Source organism: Pyxicephalus adspersus, chromosome 5 (genome assembly GCF_032062135.1).
Source record: "Pyxicephalus adspersus chromosome 5, UCB_Pads_2.0, whole genome shotgun sequence".
NCBI lineage: Eukaryota > Metazoa > Chordata > Amphibia > Anura > Pyxicephalidae > Pyxicephalus > Pyxicephalus adspersus.
In genome coordinates this window covers 17559018-17584683 of record NC_092862.1, presented here as the reverse complement: position 1 = coordinate 17584683, position 25666 = coordinate 17559018, and the positions used below count along the sequence as shown (strand labels likewise).

The 25666-nt window shown below is 39.8% G+C and overlaps 1 protein-coding gene across 9 annotated transcripts in view; it reads right to left on the bottom strand.

The window, feature by feature from the left end:
- The window catches only part of SYBU (syntabulin), a 37578-nt gene extending 16970 nt beyond the window's left edge, over window positions 1-20608 (bottom strand). For 3 of the 9 annotated variants that reach the window (XM_072410728.1, XM_072410729.1, XM_072410730.1), the window contains exons 1-4: window positions 20311-20603; window positions 19882-19952; window positions 11406-11586; window positions 5106-5303 (exon numbers count right to left, since the gene is read on the bottom strand). In XM_072410728.1, coding sequence (XP_072266829.1) covers window positions 5106-5303; window positions 11406-11586; window positions 19882-19905 — 403 coding nt within the window. In that variant the 5' untranslated portion in view covers window positions 19906-19952; window positions 20311-20603. Of the gene's footprint in view, window positions 1-5105; window positions 5304-11405; window positions 11587-19881; window positions 19953-20033; window positions 20260-20310 lie in introns of those variants that run through there. The other 6 variants (XM_072410723.1, XM_072410726.1, XM_072410721.1 and 3 more) reach the window with 4 other exon arrangements.
- Window positions 20609-25666: the final 5058 nt, after the last annotated feature.

Sequence of the window (25666 nt, the reverse complement as noted above, 5' to 3'; positions counted from 1 at the left end):
ATACAACAAAGAAAAAGGTAGAAAAAAATGGCACTCCAAATCACAAACATGGATACCTTTATTATGTGGTGCAACATATTTCACCAAGGCTCCATTCTTTCCCATGCATTTCACTTAAAGAAGCTTAATCATAGATTGCATCCCATCCATGTTTGGGATCCTCTGTAGTGCCACCATTTGCCTTTTCTTGCTGCACTAATGGGGAGCTGGAACAAGTGCAGAAAGTAACCCAAAGGAAAGCAGCCTGCAAGGCTTTATGAAGGCCATGTTTGTTCATAAAGATTGGACTAGAATTTAAATATAAATATATAATTACGCACACACCAACTGCACATCTGGTGTGTGTCCTGAAGGAATTAAATTAGTTTATTGGTAGGCTGCTGCTCATTGCCTATCCACGAACAGCTTGTGGACAGGCCTGGGACCAGACCTTGTTGCTTGAAACGTAGAACTATAATTCCACATTTAAAATTTGCACCCATTAAGTATTTTTGTTGCAGGAAGGACAGGCAATGTCTCTTCTGCAATAAAAAATGCTTACCTGCTCGTTTGTATTTTTCTCTAATTACACATGTGCAGCTGGAATTTGCCAGGTATCTTGACATCCCCCAGGGCTGTGTAACAGAGCTGATTAAACTCCTATGAGCATGTGCAGGAGCTATATATCATCCCACATTTGCCAATTCAAGATTGCTAAAGATCCGACACCCAGAATAAGAGCAAAGGAACAAGATCCCTTATTGAAACACTGAGTGCAAATAAAAAACTGCAACCAGACAGATATGTATATATTATTGAGATTGCCTTTCCCTTCTGCAATATAAAGCTTGACCGGTCCAAATATATATATTTTTAATTTTGTTCAGCTTTAATTGAAGGAGAAGAGAAAGTTAGGTCATCTGGCTGTGCAGTGAAACAACTCTTATTTTTTAAAGTAGTGTATTTATTATTAGTATCCATATAGCGCTAACATTTTGCACAGTTATATTAGCTGATGTGCCTACAGTAATTTATAATCTTGTTACTATACATCACTGCTCAATGTACAATACACGTACTGATCAATCCTGTGCTTTACACAGCTTTACCAATGCTAATCTGGCATCTTCTGTGCAGGACTGGATAAGCGGACATTGAAAGGAGCAGGAATTTGCCGAGGCCATCACAACTCTGTATTAGAAGAGGGTGAATGGGGAACATTGTTACTGAGCGGTAACATCTATCTCTGTGTGACTTGTTTGAACAAGAGACGTTTCTAAAACAAAATATTTCCAATGCTATGACAAATAACTAAAACTGCTGCAGAGAGTGATTTTCCACACAGCCAGTGTTTTCATTAGTTACACAGCACAACACAACTAAGACCAAGTCTGCACTGAAAATCACACTGAGCTGTATGTATAAAGATAATTGTGGGGTTTCCTTTAGCAATCAGCAAGGTACAGGCTGCCTTTTATCACCATATTTCTGGAATACCATCGTCCAAGATAGACAGACAAGTCAAAACAATAACCTGCAAGATGTATGCCTCCAATGCATTTAATTTTGGTTTTCTGTTCTCCTTAGGACACACTCCCATGTTTCAAGGATGCCAAGCTGGGGAGAGTAGTTTTGGTGGCACCAGGCCCCAGTTTTTAAAAAAGTCTTTACAGGGCTAATCAGCATGCCGGGTACCAATCTTCTAAGCAAAAGTAAATGTAGAAAAAGGGAATGAATTGCTCCACTACACTGTGACCACAAGTACATATAGAAATGCGTTCTAAAGTCCAGTTGGGAACTGATTGCACACAACATTCTTAAAACGGTTGGTGCCAGCCATGCCTAATGTTGCCTATACTTCCTTCCCCAATTCTCTATCTTTCTAACAAAGACATCCATTTATTGTGCAGTCCCAAGAAAAAAAACTGTGTGGGGGGGGGGGCATTTATACTTCTTGAGATAACACATAAAATCTGCACAGGACAGAAGATATCTAAAATGATCAACAGGTATTTTTATTGTACATGTGCACCAATGGGGAGTAAATACCAAAATGTACTCCTTCACTTTCATTGTTCATGTTTACCTATGTGGTTAGTGCAGTGTTTCTCAACCTTTTTAACATGAGAACCCCTTAAGAAAACTTTCAGGTCTTCAGGGAACCCCCTACTATAATTACTTTATACACCACTCACAGTATTTTAGTGTGGTGATTAGTAGGAAGAATGTCTCTTACATTGCAGGACATTGGGAAGAATGTCATCCTTATGGATAGCCAAAAAGATCATTGGTGTCTGCTAAACTTAAGAGAGGCACACATTGCTCTCCCCCCCCCCCCCAGCAAACTCTATGGAGAAACCACGGTTGTGGGAAACCCTGGCTAGAAGAAAAGACTGGCCATCACATTACAAAGGATATACGTGATGGGTGGGTGAAGCAACTGGTTTAACTGATTGAAGGAGAAAATTGGTACAGCCTGATGGATTAGCTCAGAGTCCATATTTAAATTCAATTTTGTTAGTATTCTGTTGAGCAAAGCTGAGCTGCAGTTGCTATAGAAACTGATGGGGAACTCAGCTGAACATAAGCATTATCAAGCGTACAGAGTACAAATTGTTATTACAGCACACCTACAAATCGAATCAAACAACCTTGTATTAGGCAGATACCCAAGCTGGAATCAGGCTGCATGAGGACCCAAAACATCCCACTACATAGCATCCGCTGTGACTCATCCAGAGAATAATAATACTAATAATATCAGGAAAACCAGACAAAGGAAAGATCAATTTATATTACATATTAATGTATTTCAAATACAGATGGGGATTTTTAAGGCATCCAATAAAATGAAACTACAGCTTAAATTACCAGCAAACGTTATGACATATACAAAAATTAACAAAATCCATAATTACACATAGGAAAACACAATTCACATATAGTCCTAGTGCAACTTTAACCTGATGCATTTCGCACAAAAAAAACCTATGTGCTTCATCAGGGGTCTTTCTGAGATCCATAAATACGTGTAATAAACATAAATCCAATTAAAAAAACTTTCAAAATCTCAGACAGACCCCTGATTAAGCAGATCGGTTGTTTTTCTGTGTATCAGGTTATGATTGCACCAAGACTATATGTGAATTGTGTTTTGTTATGTGAAATTATGCATTTTATGAATTTTTGCAAATTTGCTGGCAATTAAGGTGTAGTTATGATTGTTGGGATGCCTTAAAAGTGCCAATTTGAAGATGAAATACATTAGTGTGTAAATTGTGTGTTCGATGGGATCTGGCATCAGTCAAGAGAATTCTTTTAAAAGAAAGGTAATACTTCTTTACAGAAAGTAACATTTCAGTTAACCTGCCTCGAATCTGGGGAATGCAAGCTAAGCAAATAATGCTACAAGTGGAGGTGACCCATAGGTGCATCACATATTCAAAGCAAACAGTAGATCCAGAAGTATGGGCAGTGGAGTTTATAGACAAGGTCTTAAAAGTTCCCTGGAGAAAGCTTATCATTCTTAAAAGCTTGCCTGTTGGTCCATTAGGAAGGTAAGAGATGTAGGATAAAGTTGAAATAGTGAATATTTGACACACTGCTTTTACTAAATGTTACCTATGCAAATGTGTTTAGCCATATTATCAGTGTATGATGGCCAGCGTTACCTTAAAAGCATCAAATATCGCTCCCATTGTCTTCTGAAAGACCCAAATGTGAGCTTGTGTATTGTCGTGTTCTCTGGAGAGCTATGTGTGAATTTTGTATATGTGGTTTACACTAAAAAGGTATTTTAAAGTTTTGTGCTATAAGGTTTTGCTAAAAAAGAAAAGCAAAAAAAACGATTATTGATGTCCCTTTCTCCATTCAGCATACCAGTATGAATCATACTCTTTTTACATAGTGTTTTTAACGTTTGGCGCTGAAATTTGAAATCTCCAGGCTTGGCCGTTTTGAAGAATTTTCCAGTGGTTGGAAGCAACCTGCTTAGAAAAGTCAGCTCCAGAGAAGAGCATGCTAGCTGTGGTTTCAACTACCCACACTAATCTATGGGTGGATCTATATAAAGTCCAATTTAAACCACTAAAAATCTGTTCAAAGCAGAACCAGGAATGTCAGAGATGCAGGACAAGAAAATGAAAGAATGTGGACCCCCCTAAAAAAGTACCCAGTAAACGTTTTAAACATTAACGTTTAAAACATTATATACAATCCGAACAGCTATTGGTGAACAGTAACGGAGCATTTAAAAAGAATAAAAGCATCTGTGTTCAGAATGTACTTTACCAGTTGCTATTGAGTATCTCAGATTACAAACAGTGACACAGAAGAGGATGTTAATACATTTCTGTTCTAAGCACTCCAGTGTGCTCCTGCCCATATGACAGCCCTTGACCAGCATCAAGTATCTGCATGTGTCATAAGACCCATGTCACAAGCGTGAAGTCTTCAGCTAAACCCTGTGCTTAAAACACACAAGGGGAATGTGCATGTCCCTACACTAGCTTTGTATAGGTTATGTGTAGGATAGAGGATTGGGCAGGGTCCTCTCCTCCTCCTGTGTCATTATTTTGGGCATTTGTACTATGCAGGTTTTGTCATTTGCAGCCTCTATTGATTGCAGAGTGCTGCACAATACATTATAAATATATTTATTATCATGATGTGTCAATGTCAATGTTTTATATACTTTGTGGCCTTTTATAGACAATATTTGAAGTGGACATCTTGAATTAAGCCCCCACTTCCCTAAACGGACCGTGGCAAAATAAAAGCCACACACACATACCCCATTGTTGGCTGTCAGTGGTGGTGTCTTTTCATGATCCAGAAGAGTCCACAGTATTGAAATCAGTGCAAGTATACTGTAGAGTGGCGCCGGTACATTTGTAGCACTGGATTAGGACTCCCCCATACCCAGTAAATGCTTTGACAAGAAATCTGGACAAAGCCCTTTATAAACGTGTGTGCCCAAGGTTCAGCTTTAAGAAATTCTAATGTTTGTAAAATGAACTTCTACTGTAGAAACAGAATGATAGAAACAAACAACAACCCCCTGATGGAGAACCAACAAACATAATGGGAGGTCACAAATGGGGGTAAAGAGTTTATAAAAATCTTACCAGTCTTCATCAGGCCGCTCTTTGGCTCCTTCTTGTACCTCGTGGGCTGGGTATTGCCATCAGTATACATTCCAGTGCTGACCCTCTTGTGGCTGTAATCATCCTCACTTCCTGTGCAGAATCCCATTGGGCTCATACCAGCATCAGATGGAGTCTTTACTGGAGACACAGATTGACTACTAGGGCAACCGGTGTCATCTAAAAGAAGAAAATGTGAGACACGTTACTGAAAAGGCTTCTTTATTATAACACTGGATGGACTCACAAGTACCCTTGTTAACCATCATCACAATTTTACCATTAAATAAAAGGCAAGCTATCCCTTTTATTTCATATTTATATAAAATATTTATTTTTTGTAATTTTGTTTTAGGGTGGTGTCCTCCCCTCCCATCATTACTGCCATGGTGGTAAAGACTGAAGAGGAAACAAACAGCTGCCACAACTCTCTGGAATGGTCTTCTTTGTCCTATTCGGCTTGTTCCTACTTTTCGCTCCTTTAAAAGAGCACTCAAACCCCATTTTTTCCAAACTCGCCTACCCATGCTCTGTCTTTTGAAACCTTTACTACTTCCCACCATTCTATATCTCCCCCTCCTATTATGCGATACTTCCCACACCTCCTAGATTGTAAGCTCTTCTGGGCAGGCTCCTCTCCTCCCGTGTCACTGTCTGTATCTGTCTGTCATTTGCAACCCCTATTTAATGTACAGCTCTGCATATTATGTTGGCACTATAAAAAAATCTGTTTATTAATAATAATGACACTTTTTTTTACTTTTATATGGAGTCAAAAAAGTATATGGGAATGCAAAATAAGTTTGTAGCAAGTCAAACACAAGTCAGTCATTTGCTGGTCATAATATCTGGTAAATTAATTTTGAGCGATCCCAAAATCTGATGTCAGCCACACAAGCCTATAAGGCCCATTGACACAATGGAATTCAGCATTATTGTGTAAAAAAAAAAAATTAAAAAATGGGCATCTAACCTGTGCAAAAATAATTTAAACAAATTAGCTTTAACTAGTCATACACTTTTGGCTTTCTGGTTTAGTTCCACTCCACCACCTATTAGCAGCCTTTGCAAAAATAGGAGTCAGAATTTTTAATGTGTTATATTAGTTCTTTAGGATGAACCAGCTCTGTTATTTTATTCTTTAGAAGAGTTGTACTCTTCCCTTTATGTCTTCCTATAAAAATTTGTTATAATACAAAATGAAAAGGCAGTAAAACAGGAATGTTGCAAGCTTCAGCCCATTTCCTCTTTTTTCCACCTAGACTAGTAGCATTGAACAAAATGTATCTTGGGAGTTTCCTGTGATCCAGTCACCGTTACTGCTGAGTGTACAGCCAGATGCCGTGGCAAAATGTTTCCACCGCTGACATCTGAGACTAGTGGCCGCAGTCCAGACACATGGATAAAGGAAAAGAGAAGTATCCAGTGTCAGATGGTAAACACACACAATACCCTCCTATGCTACTAGCACGAGGTGGCTGTACAAGATACATGCTGACAGTGCTTACAGGCTGGAGATTGTTGAAATGCTGCAAGGAGTAATTATTTACATTAGAAGTGGGTTTTAACGTTGTCCTAATGTTTGTCTTGTTCCAAGAATCTGGTAAAAGGATTGACTCATTTCAAGCTTGCATAACATTTCCCTTGGCACAGAAAGACAGATGGAGAATCGACTATTCAAATGAGACTTATTCATCTGACTAGTTAGCTCTGTTGGCTCGTGCTGATTAGTTCCCAAGTGTTAGAATGAATCATAAAATATTTGTATGATAAAAAACTGGTGTATAAAAAGAAAAACACTGCAGATGCATAGAAATCTTCCAGGGTTGTCATACTAAACTTTGAATCCCAACAGCTAAATTCACCATTACAAACCCATATGAAACTTTAATTTGGAAAAATTTGAATGTTTCCTTCCCTTTTCCAAAATAAAGTCCCCAGGGCCTCTGTAACCAGGAGCCAAGGTGCAAGTACTGGCACCCCAAGGGGCAAAGGGCATGCTTATCCATATGCATATGTGATACTTACCCGACCCACCTCCTAGATTGTAAGCTCCTAGGGGCAGGGTCCTCTCCTGCTCTTGTGTCACTTTCTGTCATTTGCAACCCCTACTGTACAGTGTACATTAGTTGGGGCTATATAAATCTTGTTTATTATTAGTAATAATAATAATGCCTTTTTTTCATAGGATATTTGGGGGTACCACAACACAGTGGCTAGAACACTATGAGAATATTTTTGTGCCTAGACTCTAATCCAAATACGGAGGCACACAAAAAGGAAAGGTAGAGGAAGTTTCACAGTCTAAAGCAAGGAACACAATTTGGATAATAGTGAACGGGGACAAACAGTCATTCTCGTCTTGGGCAGAAATCCAACATCTGTACAACAGTCCCCTGACTTCATTAATCAACCTGCCATGGCAGATTGATGAACGATTGATCAGGAATGGCCACTATGTATTCCAATTGAGGGCAGAACAGCAGGGTGGTGTTCGCTTCACCTCCCCTAACTAGAACAGTATGGCACAGTGTGTATGGTGCTTGTTGCATCTCCCACTGGAAATATTCATGAAAGATTCTTTCCAGCGACAGTCATCTGACGTCTGTACAGGGCTTAAGAACTTCAATGGTTGCAATGTGAGCAGGGTTTTTTTGAAAGTCATCTGAGCTTCTACACTGGCATGAGCTTACCTGATCCAGTGGGGGTTGGAACAACAACTAACTGTTTGGCATGCCTCTGCACAATACATTATTGTTTTTAAACAGATCTAAACTTTGGCCCCAAACAATATTCACCAATCGATCTTCCTTCTTGCACAGATGTGGCAGCTGACATCAAAAAATGTACTAAGGAATACATTTTGCTGCAAGTCCAAATAAATGGCGCTGCAAGACAACTCAGTTTTCAATGTTCAATACTGCAACATTTACTTGTGTTTCCAACCTTAGACGTCCCCTAGGAGTTCTAAACTTTAATTTGGAAAAATTTGAATGTTTCCTTCCCTTTTCCAAAATAAAGTCCCCAGGGCCTCTGTAACCAGGAGCCAAGGTGCAAGTACTGGCACCCCAAGGGGCAAAGGGCATGCTTATCCATATGCATATGTGATACTTACCCGACCCACCTCCTAGATTGTAAGCTCCTAGGGGCAGGGTCCTCTCCTGCTCTTGTGTCACTTTCTGTCATTTGCAACCCCTACTGTACAGTGTACATTAGTTGGGGCTATATAAATCTTGTTTATTATTAGTAATAATAATAATGCCTTTTTTTCATAGGATATTTGGGGGTACCACAACACAGTGGCTAGAACACTATGAGAATATTTTTGTGCCTAGACTCTAATCCAAATACGGAGGCACACAAAAAGGAAAGGTAGAGGAAGTTTCACAGTCTAAAGCAAGGAACACAATTTGGATAATAGTGAACGGGGACAAACAGTCATTCTCGTCTTGGGCAGAAATCCAACATCTGTACAACAGTCCCCTGACTTCATTAATCAACCTGCCATGGCAGATTGATGAACGATTGATCAGGAATGGCCACTATGTATTCCAATTGAGGGCAGAACAGCAGGGTGGTGTTCGCTTCACCTCCCCTAACTAGAACAGTATGGCACAGTGTGTATGGTGCTTGTTGCATCTCCCACTGGAAATATTCATGAAAGATTCTTTCCAGCGACAGTCATCTGACGTCTGTACAGGGCTTAAGAACTTCAATGGTTGCAATGTGAGCAGGGTTTTTTTGAAAGTCATCTGAGCTTCTACACTGGCATGAGGTTACCTGATCCAGTGGGGGTTGGAACAACAACTAACTGTTTGGCATGCCTCTGCACAATACATTATTGTTTTTAAACAGATCTAAACTTTGGCCCCAAACAATATTCACCAATCGATCTTCCTTCTTGCACAGATGTGGCAGCTGACATCAAAAAATGTACTAAGGAATACATTTTGCTGCAAGTCCAAATAAATGGCGCTGCAAGACAACTCAGTTTTCAATGTTCAATACTGCAACATTTACTTGTGTTTCCAACCTTAGACGTCCCCTAGGAGTTCTCGAAATGACCTACTTAACAAGGTAAGGTGTGAATGGGCCCTAAAGGGAACCCAACAGATTATACATACAGATGGACTCTTATTTTCCTCTATACCTCACTACAATCACATTTCTCATCAGAACAAGCATGATGCCTGTGAAACATCAGGACATTTTCTAAGTGTGTATGTGTTCTGGAGCACCACAAAAAACATAAGGGCACCTCAATGTTTGCCGGGTGGACATGGGCAATTAATGTCATCTTACATGTTTGTTTCATGACCATTCTCTTTACCTTGTTTTTTCACAAGATAGAGCCTCTCCAGGTATAATAAAGCTGTGGTATCCAAGCAAAATTGCTTTTATCAGATTTTATTTTTTCATCTTTCTCCATGCTACAGGTGACTTAGGACCTTTATAGTAGTTTATGGTTAAATATGGCCTTCTTATTAAAATTAAAATAACTTTACTGTATTACCAAAAGAGTAGCCCAATGGCTTAACACAACCGACAACGATCTAATATGCTTTATATTAGAACCTTTAAATTGGTTCTGCCCATTGTACAGCAGTTTGGACCCCAATTATCTCTAATTCTGACAATGTAGAGATGTAACATGCACAATAAAAGGCTTTAAAGAAATCTTTCTTATCTGTGCTTACACTTGTGGGTATATAAAGCATACCTAACCTTACAGAGTTGCAATAAGGGCTCTGTTGCAATAAGTTATCCTTACTGTACTGCCTCCTATTCAGTTACCGGTACTTCTGGACATGTGCCAAAATGTTCAATAAACCAGCACTCAGCTGGGACAGACATGTATTTCAACTGCTGTCTGGGATTATGAGCCCCAGAGGTGACGTCTTTGGAAACAAAGACCGCATCCTACTAAAGTCGAGTGCTTACTGAGGATGAGCCTGTTAGTCAGGGAGCAGCAAATGCATTCCTAACAAGACAGATTTTAAGAATTCAGTTGCAGTTGTATGGGGAGAATAAATCTCTTCATTAGCAAGAAGCCTAGCTAGCCAAATCTTCATCCTTTCCATTACCCTAGTAGTCAACCTTTGTGTGAGCTTAACACTCAAAGCATGGAAAGGGTCCAACAGTAAGGAATCATGAGACAAGAGGCTGAAAACCCAGCAATATTTACCGAATGCCGGAAAAATCTGTCTGCAGTAGATGAAATACCTCCCAAAGGTGAAATGGTTTTTAAATCTGTTGTGTAGTTGGGATTAGGATTTCTTAAAATCAGGTCAACCTTTAAATTCAAATCAGCTACAGGTAGTCCTCAAGTTAAGGACATTGGACATACTAGACTCCTAGATACGAACCAAACAGGGCTTCCCTGCTCATTTGCCTGCAGGGCGGAGGCTTGATGGGGGGGAGGGGGTGGTTCGCATGACTTGCAGAAGAAATCTTTTGCTGTTCTGCAACCTCTTGTAACTTTTAATTTAATCACCAAGACAAACTCTGCAGTTGTTTCTTATTGCATATCAAAGCAAAGCTTGCTCCAGAAATTAATGAATGTCTAGGCTCCATGAAGTTTTTTTTTTGCTTGGTTTTTGATTAACAGTAAGGATTCTATACAGTAACTGACACCATGCTGCCTAATAATATGTTGAGACAAACATTTGTCTTAATTGCATTTATTAAAACAATGTACATGTTCCAACTTACATACAAATTCAACTTAAGAACAAATCTACATTCCCTATCTTGTATGTAACCCAGGGACCACCTGTGTATAAATTCTAAACAAATAGGTTACAAATCTTACAGTTTGATTACGATCGGCACATTCGGAGTTGAAAAGCCTATTCTCAATCAACATGGTGCAAAGTGGGGACCTTTTTCCTCTGCCTGACATGGCTTCTGCTGAATCAGAGTCTCAGTTCTCCAATCAGCAAGGAAAATTAGCTTTGTAAATTGCAGTTCTATTAGTTTGACATAGCGGGGGGCATAAAGGATCTCTGCAGACAAACTGCTGCTTCTACACAGAGCAAGTACACCATTCTGCAGCTGTGGGCAGGTAATGGGCTTTTTTTTATTCTGGATGTGACCGTGTTAGAAAGACAATGAACTGTAAAGACTTTGCAAACATTTTATTTTAATACACCTGAAAGTTCATTTTTTCTTTGAGGATTTCTGTGTTTCCTTGATTTACTGTTCCAATGCTTTTTACCATGATATACCCAAGTGGTCATACAAACCCAGTTAGAAAAAAAAAAAAAAAGAGCACAACATTACCTGAGCAAAAGCTGTTGCTACTTATGGTCCTGGCAGAACGACTGGAGGTAAGGTTGAAGTCTTTGCTCTCCTCCTCCGAAAATGGCGATTCAGAAGATGGAGACACTTTTTGCTTTGGCAAGTATGGGCGCAGAATTAGGCGTGGGATACGACTTCTGGCAATTTCCTTTTCTTGCATTTTCTGTTTACGGGAGAAGAGAAAATTAATAGTATAGCATCACGCGCTGCAGGGAGTCTAGAATCGAAGCTTAGAGTAAAGTGAAGAATGAACGCTTGTTTCCATGGAAATGTGAAAATGAAGTATGGCAGAACATTTATAGACTATGACAACATGGCTCTGTGGTGCTTGAGGAACAACAAGACAAGCGATTTCAGCACACTATCCTTGTTCATAAACGTAGTAATATGTACTGATTAGTGTAAAGTCATTTATATTATATACCCGGGGATTTATGAACAGGAAAACATGCAAGAACATAGGATATCTGGGTATTTGGGGCGCAAAGAATTGTGCAAAATTGCTGAACATATCTCCTGTTTATCCACTTATGAAGCCTCTAGAACTCGGGTTGGTCATTAATGACTCTCCTGATCACCTGAGACATCGATGGCCACCAAACTAGCTTGGGTGACCTGTTGTCCAAATTAGAATTTGGGACTTGATAACCATGTGATGGCCCAGTCTTATGGCCTTGGGAATTCATTTTTAAAGGGTTCTTTTTCTTGAAAAGGTATGGGACCACCAAAATCATATTATTCCTCTAGCACAGCCAGTAGCAGCCAAAATTATCAAGAACCTCAGATGCAAGAACCATTTTTAGGCCCCATTATTTAGTAGGAATGATTGGGGAATCATAAATCATTTTGCTTGTCATCTGCCCTAGTAGAAGGAAGCATCACATGACATTAGAAAGGGTTCCAATACCAACCCATATCTCATAAATGGGCCCATATGTAGCTGCACAGTCTATATCTTCACCCCTGATTACAACACAATAGCAAGAAAATCTCCACTTTTCAATATGAAAAGTTCAAGTTTTACACAATGCAGAAAGTTTTGCAAACTTCACAACAGATTTTGTACCCAGGACAGGACATTGCACCAACTTCCAATTGCCAAGTGGGTCTGCCAGTTCTAACAACACAATCTCTATAAACACACATCACGAGGAGAAAATAGATGCACACCCAGTTCCCAGGGGTTTAAAGTATTAGCTAGAGCAGTATCCGCTGTCAGTGCTCAGCCCAGCTCTAAACAGAGTACATAAGATAGCATAGAAAAGCGAGCTAGGCAAACAATCCATTGAAAAAATGCTTTTATTTTACACTAAATTCAAATAATCCAAAAAGCCATAGGGCATTTTTAGTGTAATTAAAAGAATCATGAGGATACAGTGAAAGCAGGGAGGTGGGGGCTGGTAGTCTGCTCATTTTTTTGCCTGCTTACAATAAATACTATAACCAAACAAACTCTTTGTGCCCGATAAATTAAAGCTCTCCAAGGCTGGGGAGGATACATTTTCATCAGTGAAGCTGGGTGATCCAGCCAACCTGGAATGGATCTGGTCCAGGATTTAAAATATTTGCTAGCAAATGACTTTCCAGGTTTGCTGGATCACCCTACTTCACTGATGAAAGTTTATCCTCTCCAGCCTTGGAAAGCTTTAATAAATCAGGCCCTTTATATCCAAACCAGCCCACGATAAGCACTAGAACACTTTATGATAAAAATACATTTTACTCAAGCATTTTTTTTTTTTAAATATGTGCTCAGTATGGTTGTAGCTACCTTGGTGGCCTATGTGGGACAACCCCAAGGGGCATCAAGTTGGCAACAAACCTCAACATGTAAAAACCTCGGTTTATCTCAGTCCATCCTAGAATATTTGTGGCTACATCTAGCAACAGAACTGCAGGTCTTCTATCTCTTTTGTTTGGTGGTCAGTACATTATTAGGTTATCTATATAGCTGACAACATACTGCCTCCAATCATGCATTACTTTTTACTAAATGTCCATGAAAGGGTGGGAGCTTGTATGGAAGGGTGTCTTAATTTGAGTATGCCCATAGCAAAACAATGCCTAACTACGTTCCATTTAATGTCCATTTTTTATTAGGTACTGGGCATGTAAAAGCAAGAATTATTTTTTGATTTAGGGATAAAGTGGGCAAGAGTTAAACCCAATTGAGCTAGCAATGTCACGTTTTTACAGCTGTCGGTGTCACTGCTACATAAACTCACCCCTTTTTAGTTCTGGTGACCATTGTCAACAAGACGTATGGGAAACAATCCTCCAATGGCTACATCTGTTCTAGGGACAACTCTCAGGAATCAAAGTTGTATTTACTTTGGAGGGATTTATCTTGACAACAGACTCTTGATTTAGGAATTCGGGGGGAGAAGTCTATCCTATTGCCAGGACATCATATTGATGTTCTCTTACTTTGCTCATTCTGGTGACATTTGATGCTAAATCTAGTATCCTTGGATGTGCATTCAGCCTAATGTGACCTTTGTCAAGGCATTGTGTTTTGGGGTTGAATACTCATTTGTCAAACCTTGGATGTTCATTTAGCTAAAAGCTCACACATTGGCCATGGGGACCAATCTTCTGTATTCCAGTTAGAATATTATTCCCCCGGGACAGACATGTGATATTTACTTTTGCTGATTGCGAGTACAGGGATTATTGGTTTTCATCTGATTAAAGTAATTAAATTGAACTGAGTGAGAACACGTTTTTACACTTTCATGTAAGGATTGTATTACGCGTAGCCATACACTACTTACTGGATTTCCTCAAACATAAGAAATAAATACAAAAGTCAACCCAGCAATCCCCAACTGAAAGAGGTAAAGACATTTTTTGCATACAGTCAACTTTTAGTGCATTACAGCTAATTATAGCAGAGCTTCAGATGTATGGGAACCCTTATTTCAGCAGCTGCTCTCCAGAGATGTATCCTTACAATAAAATGTACATGATACCATTTGGATGTTTTACTAAAGATGTTTGAATGTGCACTTCAATTATCCAATCTTGTGCTGATAAAATATGATAACTGATTTTCACATGAATAAAGACAAAGTGAATATTTACAAAAGTAACTGAAGATTCTAAATGTGTTTAGTTCATCAGCCTCCCTGTGTCAAGCATCAGGTTTTCTATTTTAAGAATATTTAAAGCTTCCACTGAAATCAAAATACAATGGGAGAAGAAGTAGCTGCTGTATTCTAACCTATAACTTTTAGCATTTGTTATTGTATATATTTGTTTTTTTTATGACATTTGCTTCTGCCGATGTGGCAAGGGGTATGTCATTTGTTAGAATACTTTGTCCTAAAAAGCATCTCTCATTGAGATGTTAGAAATGTCCAAAGCATCTTTATGGCTATAAGAAAACCATCTCTGCAGCTTGTGAAAACAAATAAATATTAAATAAATAAAAAAAGCTAGTGCCTAGGTGGCAATGTTCACCATAGGACCCCTACAAGTCAACAACTAATGTGATAGCTGTTTGAAATCTTTGTTAGAATTTGTTCCAATTAGGACATGACAGGTGACCGACATCCATGGAAATGTAATTAGGAGGACTACAAACATAACCCGCCGTTTCACCCGCCTTTAATTAATTATGGCACCCACAGTAAACAGTCATTGATTAGTCATGCCTAAAGTCTTCCCGGAATTATTTTTCCACATGGTCAATAAATTTACATATAAATAAAGTGCAATTTAAAGAGACCACCTGTGCAAAGACAAAAGAAGGTTGCTGCTGAGCTGCCATCTTTACATAAAGAATGTTTTTAATATCAAGCAGGACCACCATCAAAAATGTTGGAGCCCTTTACTTAAGTAGTTTAAGTAAACTTCCTGGGCCCCCCTAACCCCTGTCTAAAAGTTCCCAAGCTCTACTCATTGGGTTTCAGTAACGAAATACCCTGATGGTTATAAGAGGTCTACTTAAAGCATGACAAAAGCCACCACTTTGACCATTGGAGAACAATAACTGGGCATAATAAAACAAAGCGGTATCAATCCTAACTTGCCAAGATTAAACATTAGAACACCTTTGGGCACAACAAGCCAAAGAACATACCCCCTAAATACAGGCTACTAGAGTTGAAGTTGGGCTTTTGTGACATGAGCACACTTGGGATAAAAAGGAAGGAATGCTTGTCTAAAGTAAGGAATGCTTGTCTAAAGTAAATATAAAGCCAACATTCCAGTGGAAGGATTAGACCATAATTTTATTGCCATCTGTGTCTCCACTGTAGACATTATACAGTCTTGATGACCATTGTCATAGGGATGGAAAGTCTACCACCCCAACAGTCACAGAGAGGCCCACAGACCTTTTTAGAGAAGGCTCCGGTTTTTCTTGTTTCATTACTCTCCAAAAGGTTCCCAGACCTTACCAAAGCCTATCAACACCTTAAAGGATGCAAGTTTTGCACTGAGCACCAATTCCTAGTTACATCTTTGTGGGCCATCTAGATTTTTACATGAACTGGCGACTGGAGTGAGGACTTTTTAATTAGAACACCTGTTCTGGTGACAGCTGTCTAAAAGGGCAATGCCCCTTCAATGAGGCTGATTGGTTTCCTGGTGTGCCTTTGGGGTACACAAGGAGCAGACCATTATATACCTTGGGGGTTGAGCCCTCTTTTTCCGATTCCCATTGTTCATGGCCCACCTCTTTTTTTCTGGTCCCCTCAGATGAGAGATTCCCCTCAATGTTATGAATGGGAAGAATTAGGAAGTGGGCTGCATACTGATGCCCACATGTATGCCCATTACTGTAGTGGCACCCAGTTCAAAGTCCCCCACAGTCACATAAAAAAGGTATAGTAATGACATCATGAGGATTACAAGAATATATTTAGCTAAAAGTAAGATTGTTTTAAAACATAATGCAGAGTTTTTGTAGTTAGGATGGGGAAAAGGACTCAAAGTGGAACGTTAGATCGACTCTGGAGATCAACATCAATCGTACATAAATTTAGGAATATGGCAGATAGTCCTACCTCAAATCTTATTTTGAATATTTCTTCAGGAATTCATTCAATATATATACACTGATAACCAGGGTGTAGTACAGAATTCCACAAGTATACCTTCAAGGTAGAGTGGTTGGCTCAGTGGCCAGACTTCATCCTTTGCAGTGCTGGGTCCCAGGTTCTAATCTTGGCCAGGGCACTATCTGCATGAAGTTTGCATGTTCTCCCTGTGTCTGCTTAAGTTTCCCTGGGTAGGTTAATTAATTTCCCCTCAAGATTGATATTAACATATGACTATAGTAGGGATATTAGACTGTGAGCCCCTTTGAAGGTCAGCTGGTGACATGACTATGGACTTTTGTAAAGCGCTATGTCAGCACTATATCATTACAAGATTGTATTAATAATGTAAAAGTCATATTTTACATAAATCACAGCTCTTATGATTTCCTATCAGCAGGAAGCCAGTTATTTTCTGGCTTTGCTCTTTATGTTGTAACTCACTGCTCTTCGAAAGACCTAGGAAGCACTGGAAACATTTACAGGAATGCGTTCCAAGGAAACCAAGCACAACGCTTTGCAAAATACACACAGCCACCAGCAACTTCTTAGAAAATTCATATGAAGAATGTTGCAAGGAGCTGCTAATGGAAAACACAACACAGGGAAACCAGAATAAAATGTAAAACTGAATTTCAGGCAAACAAATAAATACACAATGTTACAGATGAAAGAATTCGTAGCTTTGTCTATTCAGTTTGGAGATTTACAGAGATAACTGCCGGAGGTTTTCCATATAATATAATAACCCCATATACCAGGGCAGGGGAACTTATTTTAATAGAATGGTTTAGCAATATTGTCAAACACCCCCAGACCATGGTTTAGCAATATTGTCAAACACCCCCAGACCATGGTTTAGCAATATTGTCAAACACCCCCAGACCATGGTTTAGCAATATTGTCAAACACCCCCAGACCATGGTTTAGCAATATTGTCAAACACCCCCAGACCATGGTTTAGCAATATTGTCAAACACCCCCAGACCCTGGCTAACAGTTAAAGGGGAAGAAGCCTGATAGGAGAGAGATGAGCCAATCAGTATCCTTCTTGCACTGCAACACATCTGATTGGCTTATTGTTTTTCTCCTTCCCCCTAGAGTCTGGGGTATCCTCTATTCATATAAAGGCCGGCAGATGGAATCATAGCATGCAATACAGTAAGCTGTGGAGATATCAAGGCCAAGCTGTCATGCTGAATTCCCAGCTTGTAAGAGATGCTGACATTATTCTGGAAACATTCTAAGCATATCCACATGGGAGTACAGCTGATTATTGAGTGACACTATGCTGTACAATTATCCTCCCATGCTTTATTGATAGTTAGAATGAACTCAAAGGGCCGTATTTGAAGTACTGAACACAACCAAGGAGGTCAGGACCCAGGAACAAAGAGAAATACATTTTAGACAGACCCACAAGGCAAGGATTTCTGGCAATAATAAAACTATTCATACAAAGTAATGGCAGCCATATATCTGCCTTTTTACATAACTTTAATAAATGTAAAATGACCAAAAGGTTTACTTTTACAGTATTGTTATTAACATGTTATTTTGACCTGTATATAGAGAACACTGCAAATTTTTATTTATTAATTATATTTTCCACCAACAGTTGGGAGTGCTGAGCTTTTGTTCACCAAGCTACTCAAAGCTTATTGGTGTCTATTTACAGAGCTCAATAGCTCAAGCTGAACTGTACAGATATAGGGGAATCAAATCCTGCTCTGCACACGTTCAGATTCACTAGGTATATAGGCCAACAAATCAGCCAAACAACTAGCATTTTTGAAATTAGGAGATCAGCAAAGGCATCCTTCATTTTATTGTTATCAAAATTATGCAGCTCATTGCATCCAGGGAAAATACTAAGCTCAACATTTCAAACTGTCAGTGAAAAAAGTTCTTTACACTAAAAACAAATCACATGAAATAAATACAAAGGGCTGCCACTGCTGACCTTCCAAAAATGCTAGTTGCCTGGTTGCTGTGCCCAACCACTGGCATTGGGCATCATTTATAGAATGAGTAGGCATATAAGGAAAGTCTAAAAAGTGCAAAAAGCCCTTTCTCTGGGTTTGTTCTTTGTAAGAAACTCAAAGATAAAAAACAAGAAGATTAGTATGACAACCATGCAGCTCTCATGTTTCTTTTATGACAGGTATTCTTTAAAGGTTGAGTCTATTCAATAGGGATATTGTGATTGCAGAAAGGATGCTGGAGGTTTAAAAGGAATCTATAATATAGCCCATTCAGCACAAGCTTCTCATATCTTTTGATGACTCGTGAGATTACCATACTAATGAGATCATCATGTAAGTGACCTCAGCTCTGTAATCATGGAGTCTGATTCATCTTATTGTATGATGAAGAGCCTTAAAATGGCCCGACAGTAATTTGGTCATCATTGGATTTGATGATAGGCAAGTGGATTTTGTAGCTGAATTCCCTTTTTTAGAGTAGTTATTGCAAAGGAGACACAAGGTACTTAATAGGACACCTGTTGCCTGGGGTGCCAGGTGCAACACCCCGGATTGCTTGTTGGAGGCCAATGTTCCTTATGCAAGAAGGTCAAATGCCAATTTTTGGCACAACAATTAGCCTTTTTTATGGAACAGCCATTATTAAGACAGGGTGTGGTGCCAATTTGGTGGTGGTGTGTATACAAAATGACCCCTATATAGATATATATATCTTACATTTTAGGAAACCAAGCAATGAGATAAATCCAGAGACCATAGGCATATCATCTGATTAAACATTTGCTTTGCTTTCATGACATGACACTAACAAATTCAGCAGGGACATGACCCCCTCGCCATAGCCCTGACCATTTGTAGTAGGAGCCAAAATTAAGCAGGGGAGATATTGGAAGCTTCTAAAATTTTCCAAAATCTATCTAGAACTAAATTTGGAATTTCAGGTGGACTGACCCTTCAATCAACAGAGAATGAAACACCAGCATTCCATTTTTTTGACCCCCTCCCTTCTATTAAGGATAAAAACCACAACTTTGTTCATAAACAAACACTCAGATCCTATATTCTGAGCTATAACAATGAAATTACAGCCAACACCCAAATACACAGGTGGACATCTTGCAGAAAATACAACCTCCTACATTAGGAAAGGATTTCAAAGACAACAGATGCCCTTGTATTACAGACATTATGACAAACTTGTACGTTCATAATCATCAGATTTGATTTAATTCAGCCAGGACAGACCTCCAACACACACAGCCTGCAAACAGTTAAAGGTAACATCAGTACAGCTTGTATTTGCAAAAGGATGATGCAATAAAATGCAAAGCAACACAAACAGCATAATACAAACTGCATAAACTCTTTCAATCTGTGAGCCTCAGGTTTGGATTACCTTAAATGACCATAAGGAATGTCTGATCTCACCTTTGTGTCCTGAAGTGGTCCCATGATCTGCACAGAAGAGAGGCAGAGGTCTCAATCTGCTCCCTTATGTCCTAAAAACAAAATACAAAAACAGGTCATCAGCACGATAGAACCTTTAATATAATGAGTGATCCATTGCATCGCCCTCTTACCTTGCTGATCACCTGGCCTTGTGATCTATGTGTTCGCCTTTCTCATACAGACACTACCACCCATTCCTGGTTTTCTTTTAAGTCTCCCCTACTCCCTTGACAGGTGGCTCCATCAAAATCATTAATCCCTGGTATATGATCAGCTGAGCAGCCCCTGATAAATTATGGTATGACAGACAGCGGGCTACTATGGGGGAGTGAATTATTCCTGATGTCATATATATAGCCCTGACCGTCTTGTTGGATCAATTACCTGATTGGAAGTGATATGCCTTACCTGAGCTGCTGCCTGCCCTCCAGTCTTTGCTGCACTGCAGCTGACACTATTCTGCTGCTGTATTCGCCTTCCCTTGGTGTGTCAGTGGCTGTTCTCCTCCCAGAGCTGTCAGTGCCTCCCTCTGGCTGCAGATGGGTCACATTGCTGCAGCTGCTCATATGATGCACATGATGCTTGCTGCTTGTCACTGGGGTAATGGCAATGCTGAATAGTGCAGCACAAAGCACTCTGGGGCCGGTCCTACTGGATGAACACCATTATCCATCTGAGTAATTAACCATCCACACTGATCAATAATGCTGCTTGGGTTTATCTGGCTGCTAAACATTTCCAAACATGATGCTGAGCTTTTTTTTTTAAATCCAATTTCCAAAAGTGCGATGTGTAGGATGCAATGGATGGCTTCCCCTTAAAATACTAATTGCCTGGTTGGCATAGCTGATCTGGAACATCTATGTAGTTATGTATTCCACTCCCACATAATAGCTGCTTCTCATGATGAAGAACTGTCACTGTTTTGGAATGAAATACGTGTACTGGTACCGGGTAAAGTCACCCTGTCACCAACTAGCATGGCAGGAACAAATCCTCCTCCTTACCAATGTCTGCCAATGTGTGCTACTAGCAGTGGCGGATACAGACAACTGTGCAAAATTTACTCATGCCCCCCACCCCACTATACAAACTTCCTTCCCAAATCAGTATCTTTTAGTCTCCCTTTTTCTTCTGGATTTTGTCAATCTTCTCACTTTCAACCCCCCCTCCCCCTGCATCTCTCCCCTCTTTTTTGCCCTTTTGCCCCTTCTGACAACCCCCCATCCTAATCTCTATATTTATCTCTCCTTCTCTCTGCTATTCTTTCTCTCTTCTCTGTTTTTTACACCCACGTCTCTTTTTTTTCTCTTCTTCACTCTCTATTTTCTTATCTGAAACAGATAGGTACTTATAGTTCTGTGTGTGCAGAGCTCTGAGAGCATGCAATCCATGGTATGCATGGGCAGAGGCTAGACTGTTTAATCTCAGATAGAACAATGCTGAAAAAAGTTACTCTGGCCATAACCAAAGGTGTTAAAACACACAGCACTTTCTAGTTTGCTCTCTGTGGGACTGAGGAGTCAGAGTGCCCATGCTGACCCCTGACCACCACCAAATACTCGTACATCTACAGTGTGAATGTGTCTATCAAAATTAGACCATAAATAGAGTGAGTTGTAATAGCACAACATATGTTATTATATAGCACTTACCGTGCATTACCGCATTGCACAGGGATGCCAAAGTGCGAATGGGCCCCAAGGCTTCACTAATAACCTTGTACAAGTATGTGAGTTGGGAAATCTGACATTTATGTGACCACTCATGGAATCTTGTTCCAGGGCAACAGCTGTGTACTGACCACATAGAAAAAGCTCCATGTTGGTGACAATACCAGTTTTTTTAATTAAACATGTACCCATTTTAGGTTTTGGGCAATACCAGGACTACCATCAAGGGAGCAAGGGGTACTTATGTACCAGGCCCCAATTATAAGAGCATCACTTTTGCAATGCTGGAACTTTTAGGCATGGGGGAAAGGGGGACAGGAAGTTTACCTAGTATAGGGCCCAGAAATTTCTGATGGGTGCCTAAGACCTGTTATATATTGATAGGGCACTTTACACAGGTTTGCACAGTTTGGGAAAGGTTTGCTTTTGGGAGTATCACTAGCACTGGATTGGTGCAATGCTAACATGAGCAATTGGCTACGTAGGGTGACAGAGCTGCCAGTGGCAACACACATTCAACCACCCATGTAACATATTATTTATTAATTCATTCTTGTGTGTAAATAAAAGTTTCCAGACTGCAGCCCAACCTGCCAGTGTAATGTAGCCGGGTCTTCATTGTTGCTGCAACAGGTGAGGTGTTGGTTTTGGAAGCATCCAAGCAGAGCTGGCAGAGAAGAAACTAATACTGTCAAGGTTAATGCTGAGAGGGCACAGATACTGCAGGCAATGGAATGGGGGTAATGGTACACACAGGCAAAGCTGGCAGAGGAAAGGTAGCCTTCATAGTCCTCTCATTATAGGTTTGCTTTAAGCCATTGGTCCCCAACCATTATTGACCAGTTTTTTGGAAGCAAAATTTGGAACTAAACTAAAGTTTAAACTAAAAAACTGGTGATCAACTGGTTGGGGCATTATCACAGAATGGCATAGGCAATGTCCCTTCTGTAATGAAAAATACTCACCTGCCCGATCACTCTCTTCAACTGTCACAATTGCTGAGCTAGAGATACCTGGAACATCCTGACTTCCCCTGGGACTGCTGGGACTGAGTTTTTTAGTCATCCAGCCTAGTTAAGGTAGCTAAAGGTCACTAGGGATGAGCGAGCAAATTTATTAAATTGGGCCATTCTCACTTACCGAACATTTAGGCGAGAATGTAGCTGGGTCTTCTTTGTTGCTGCAACAGGTGAGGTGTTGGTTTTGGAAGCATCTGAGCAGAGCTGGCAGAGAAGAAACTAATACTGCCAAGGTTAATGCTGACAGGGCACAGATCCTGCAGGCAATTGAATGGGGGTAATTGTGCACACAGGCAAAGCTGGCAGAGAACAGATCTGACTGGGAGGAGAGTAATACTGGCAGAGCATAGATATGGCAGGAAAGGGGTAATGGTGGCAGCACACAGGCACATCCAGCGTACATCCATGACCCCTGATACTATCTCATTGTGTGTTGCTCCAGGATTGGAGAAGTTTGACTATCACAAGAGAACCTGGAATAGATTTCCTAAAAAGATTGGTTTATTAGTTTATATTAGTTTAAAAATGTTTTTAATTATATTCCAGGTTTGCTGGATCTCCCATGTTCTCCCATGATAGTCTATCTTCTCCAGTCTTGAAGAGCTTTATTACATAAAACCCAATGAAAGAACTAATCCTATACAATTCTTTGCAGATGTTTTATGGGTGGTTCCAGAACCCTCTACCAGCTCCGTCAAAGCTTTTAGTGGCTGAGATAAAAAAACACATCTCCCACATCTCCACAACAGTAAAAACAAAATGCAGCATCGCCTAATTCTATCATGAATAATATATAATATAATTTCTGTATACAGAAACTTTCACTGACAAATAGCTGAATCTCACATATTACATGTTACATGTGTGTTTTGTGTATTCTGCTGCCATCTGCTGCAAGACAAATGTGTGGCAGCCTTACTCTAATACAAAGTAATGTTCTGTAAATTGCGTTGGGTGAAGTCAACCAGTTTACTTTACCATGCAACATACCTTAGTAATTGGGTCCCAGCCATCTACTCTGCTAACTGCAATAAACTACTAAGTAAACCACTCCAAATTCTGTATACATTTGTGAAATTTCAAACAATGCAAGTTCCAGTGGAATCAAACTCAAATCTAATCACTACTGGTCAGTGACGCAAAGGGTATTGAAGAAAAGGACAGCCTTTCAACTGGCATTGCCAGGAATAATGACTATTAGAAATGGTAGCCTTCATAGTCTTCTCATTATAGGTTTCCTTTAAGCCATTATTGACCAGTTTCATGGAAGCAAAATTTGGAACTAAACTAAAGTTTAAACTAAAAAACTGGTGATCAACTGGTTGGGGCATTATCACACAATGGCATAGGCAATGTCCCTTCTGTAATAAAGCATACTCACCTGCCTGATCACTCTCTTCAACTGTCAAAATTGCTGAGCTAGAGATACCCGGAACATCATGACTTCCCCTGGGACTGCTGGGACTGAATTTTATGTCATCCAGGCTAGTTAAGGTAGCTGAAGATCACTAGGGATGAGCAAGCGAACTTATTAAATTCGGTCTTGCAGTGAATTGGACCGCTCTTGCTTACCAAACATATAGGCGAGAACGGCCTTTGTAAATTCGGCCAGCGAGACCGAATTTTTGGACCCTTCAAGACTAATCAGGGTAGTGGAGCTGTCAGCTCCGCTCCCCTGATTGCTCTTGCAGCCCTATACTAGTTAGATGTGTTCTTGAATAGAGTTTATCTATCCAGGAACACAGTGTGAGTCTCGCTGGCTGCTCATGAATAAATGCAGCGTGGGAAAAATCCTCTGATCATCTGAAGCCGCATGACTCGCTCTGAGAGCACATTTAGTGCCCGGGGATCGCTCACTGACAGGAGGATTCCTTCTATAGGATTCTGGATTCCAATGGTTTCGCGAAATTTCGCCTAAATTTTGAGAACCCATCAGAACTTCGAGGATGATTTACGCTAATCCCTAAAGATCACAACCAAGAAGAGAAGAAGAAAGTAGATTGAACTCTTAGACTTTGTTTACATGGATTATTGTGACTTTATGTTTTAATGGCTTTACAACCGCCTAAAAACTCAGCAGCCTATAACCCTGCTAAAGAATTGTACAAGACATTGGACAGGCAGTGGGTAGGATAGCCAAATGACTGCCAAATGCTGCAAGTTACCTCTGAAAACCTGGGATATGCTGTTGATTACATTTCAACCTCTGCCATCATTATATAAATAATTTCCTTTTGTTTTAATGATAAAGAGCATGGGGGTAGCAGTAGATTGGGGAAAGCAGTAGATTAGGAGTAGCAGTAGATTCTCGGATGGCAGGCACCATAGACTTGTAACTGCTAAAATACTGTCCATGTGAACTAACCATTAGGTATAGAAAGTGCACATAAACAAGACAACATAGACATTCATCCATTCCAAAAAACAAAAAGCAACAATAGAAATTGTAAATATCTAAAACCATTTTTACCATTTTGGTAAGTAGAGAATAGATGAAAATCCTGTTTGGGTTTTTCTTCCTAAAAAAGTAAATAAAATCTAATTGGGAAGGTCTCCATCTGTCCATTTTTTCGTAAACCCACAGACGCCAATTAATGACAGTTCATTCATCATTTATCAGCTGTGTATTCGGTTGCATTTCTTTAATGAAAAATTTTGCTGTCAAACCATTTGTCCAGCAATGTTAAGTATATAATTGTTATAGGGTATAATTTATATATCCACTAGTGTGTACCTTGTACTGTGACCTTATGAAATGATAACATTAACTTATGTTTCATGATGTACTTAGACTGCATGCAACATTGGGGGCTACCTCGCTAGCGCAAAGCTACCCCTGAGGAAGGGATTGTGAGGTGAAACGCATTGGGTCTTCCTGCTGCATGCAAACTCCTCTGCTCCTCTGGTTCTTTGCGGCCCTGTAACACGGTTCAACTGTTTATGTATAAGTAGGTAACTGATGTTTAGTACCAACCATATTGTTTGATCACTGGATTCTTGTTGTAAAGATCCATATCAATATTTCTATTGTCTACTATGGATTGTTATGTAAATGTATTCTATGAGAAGTAT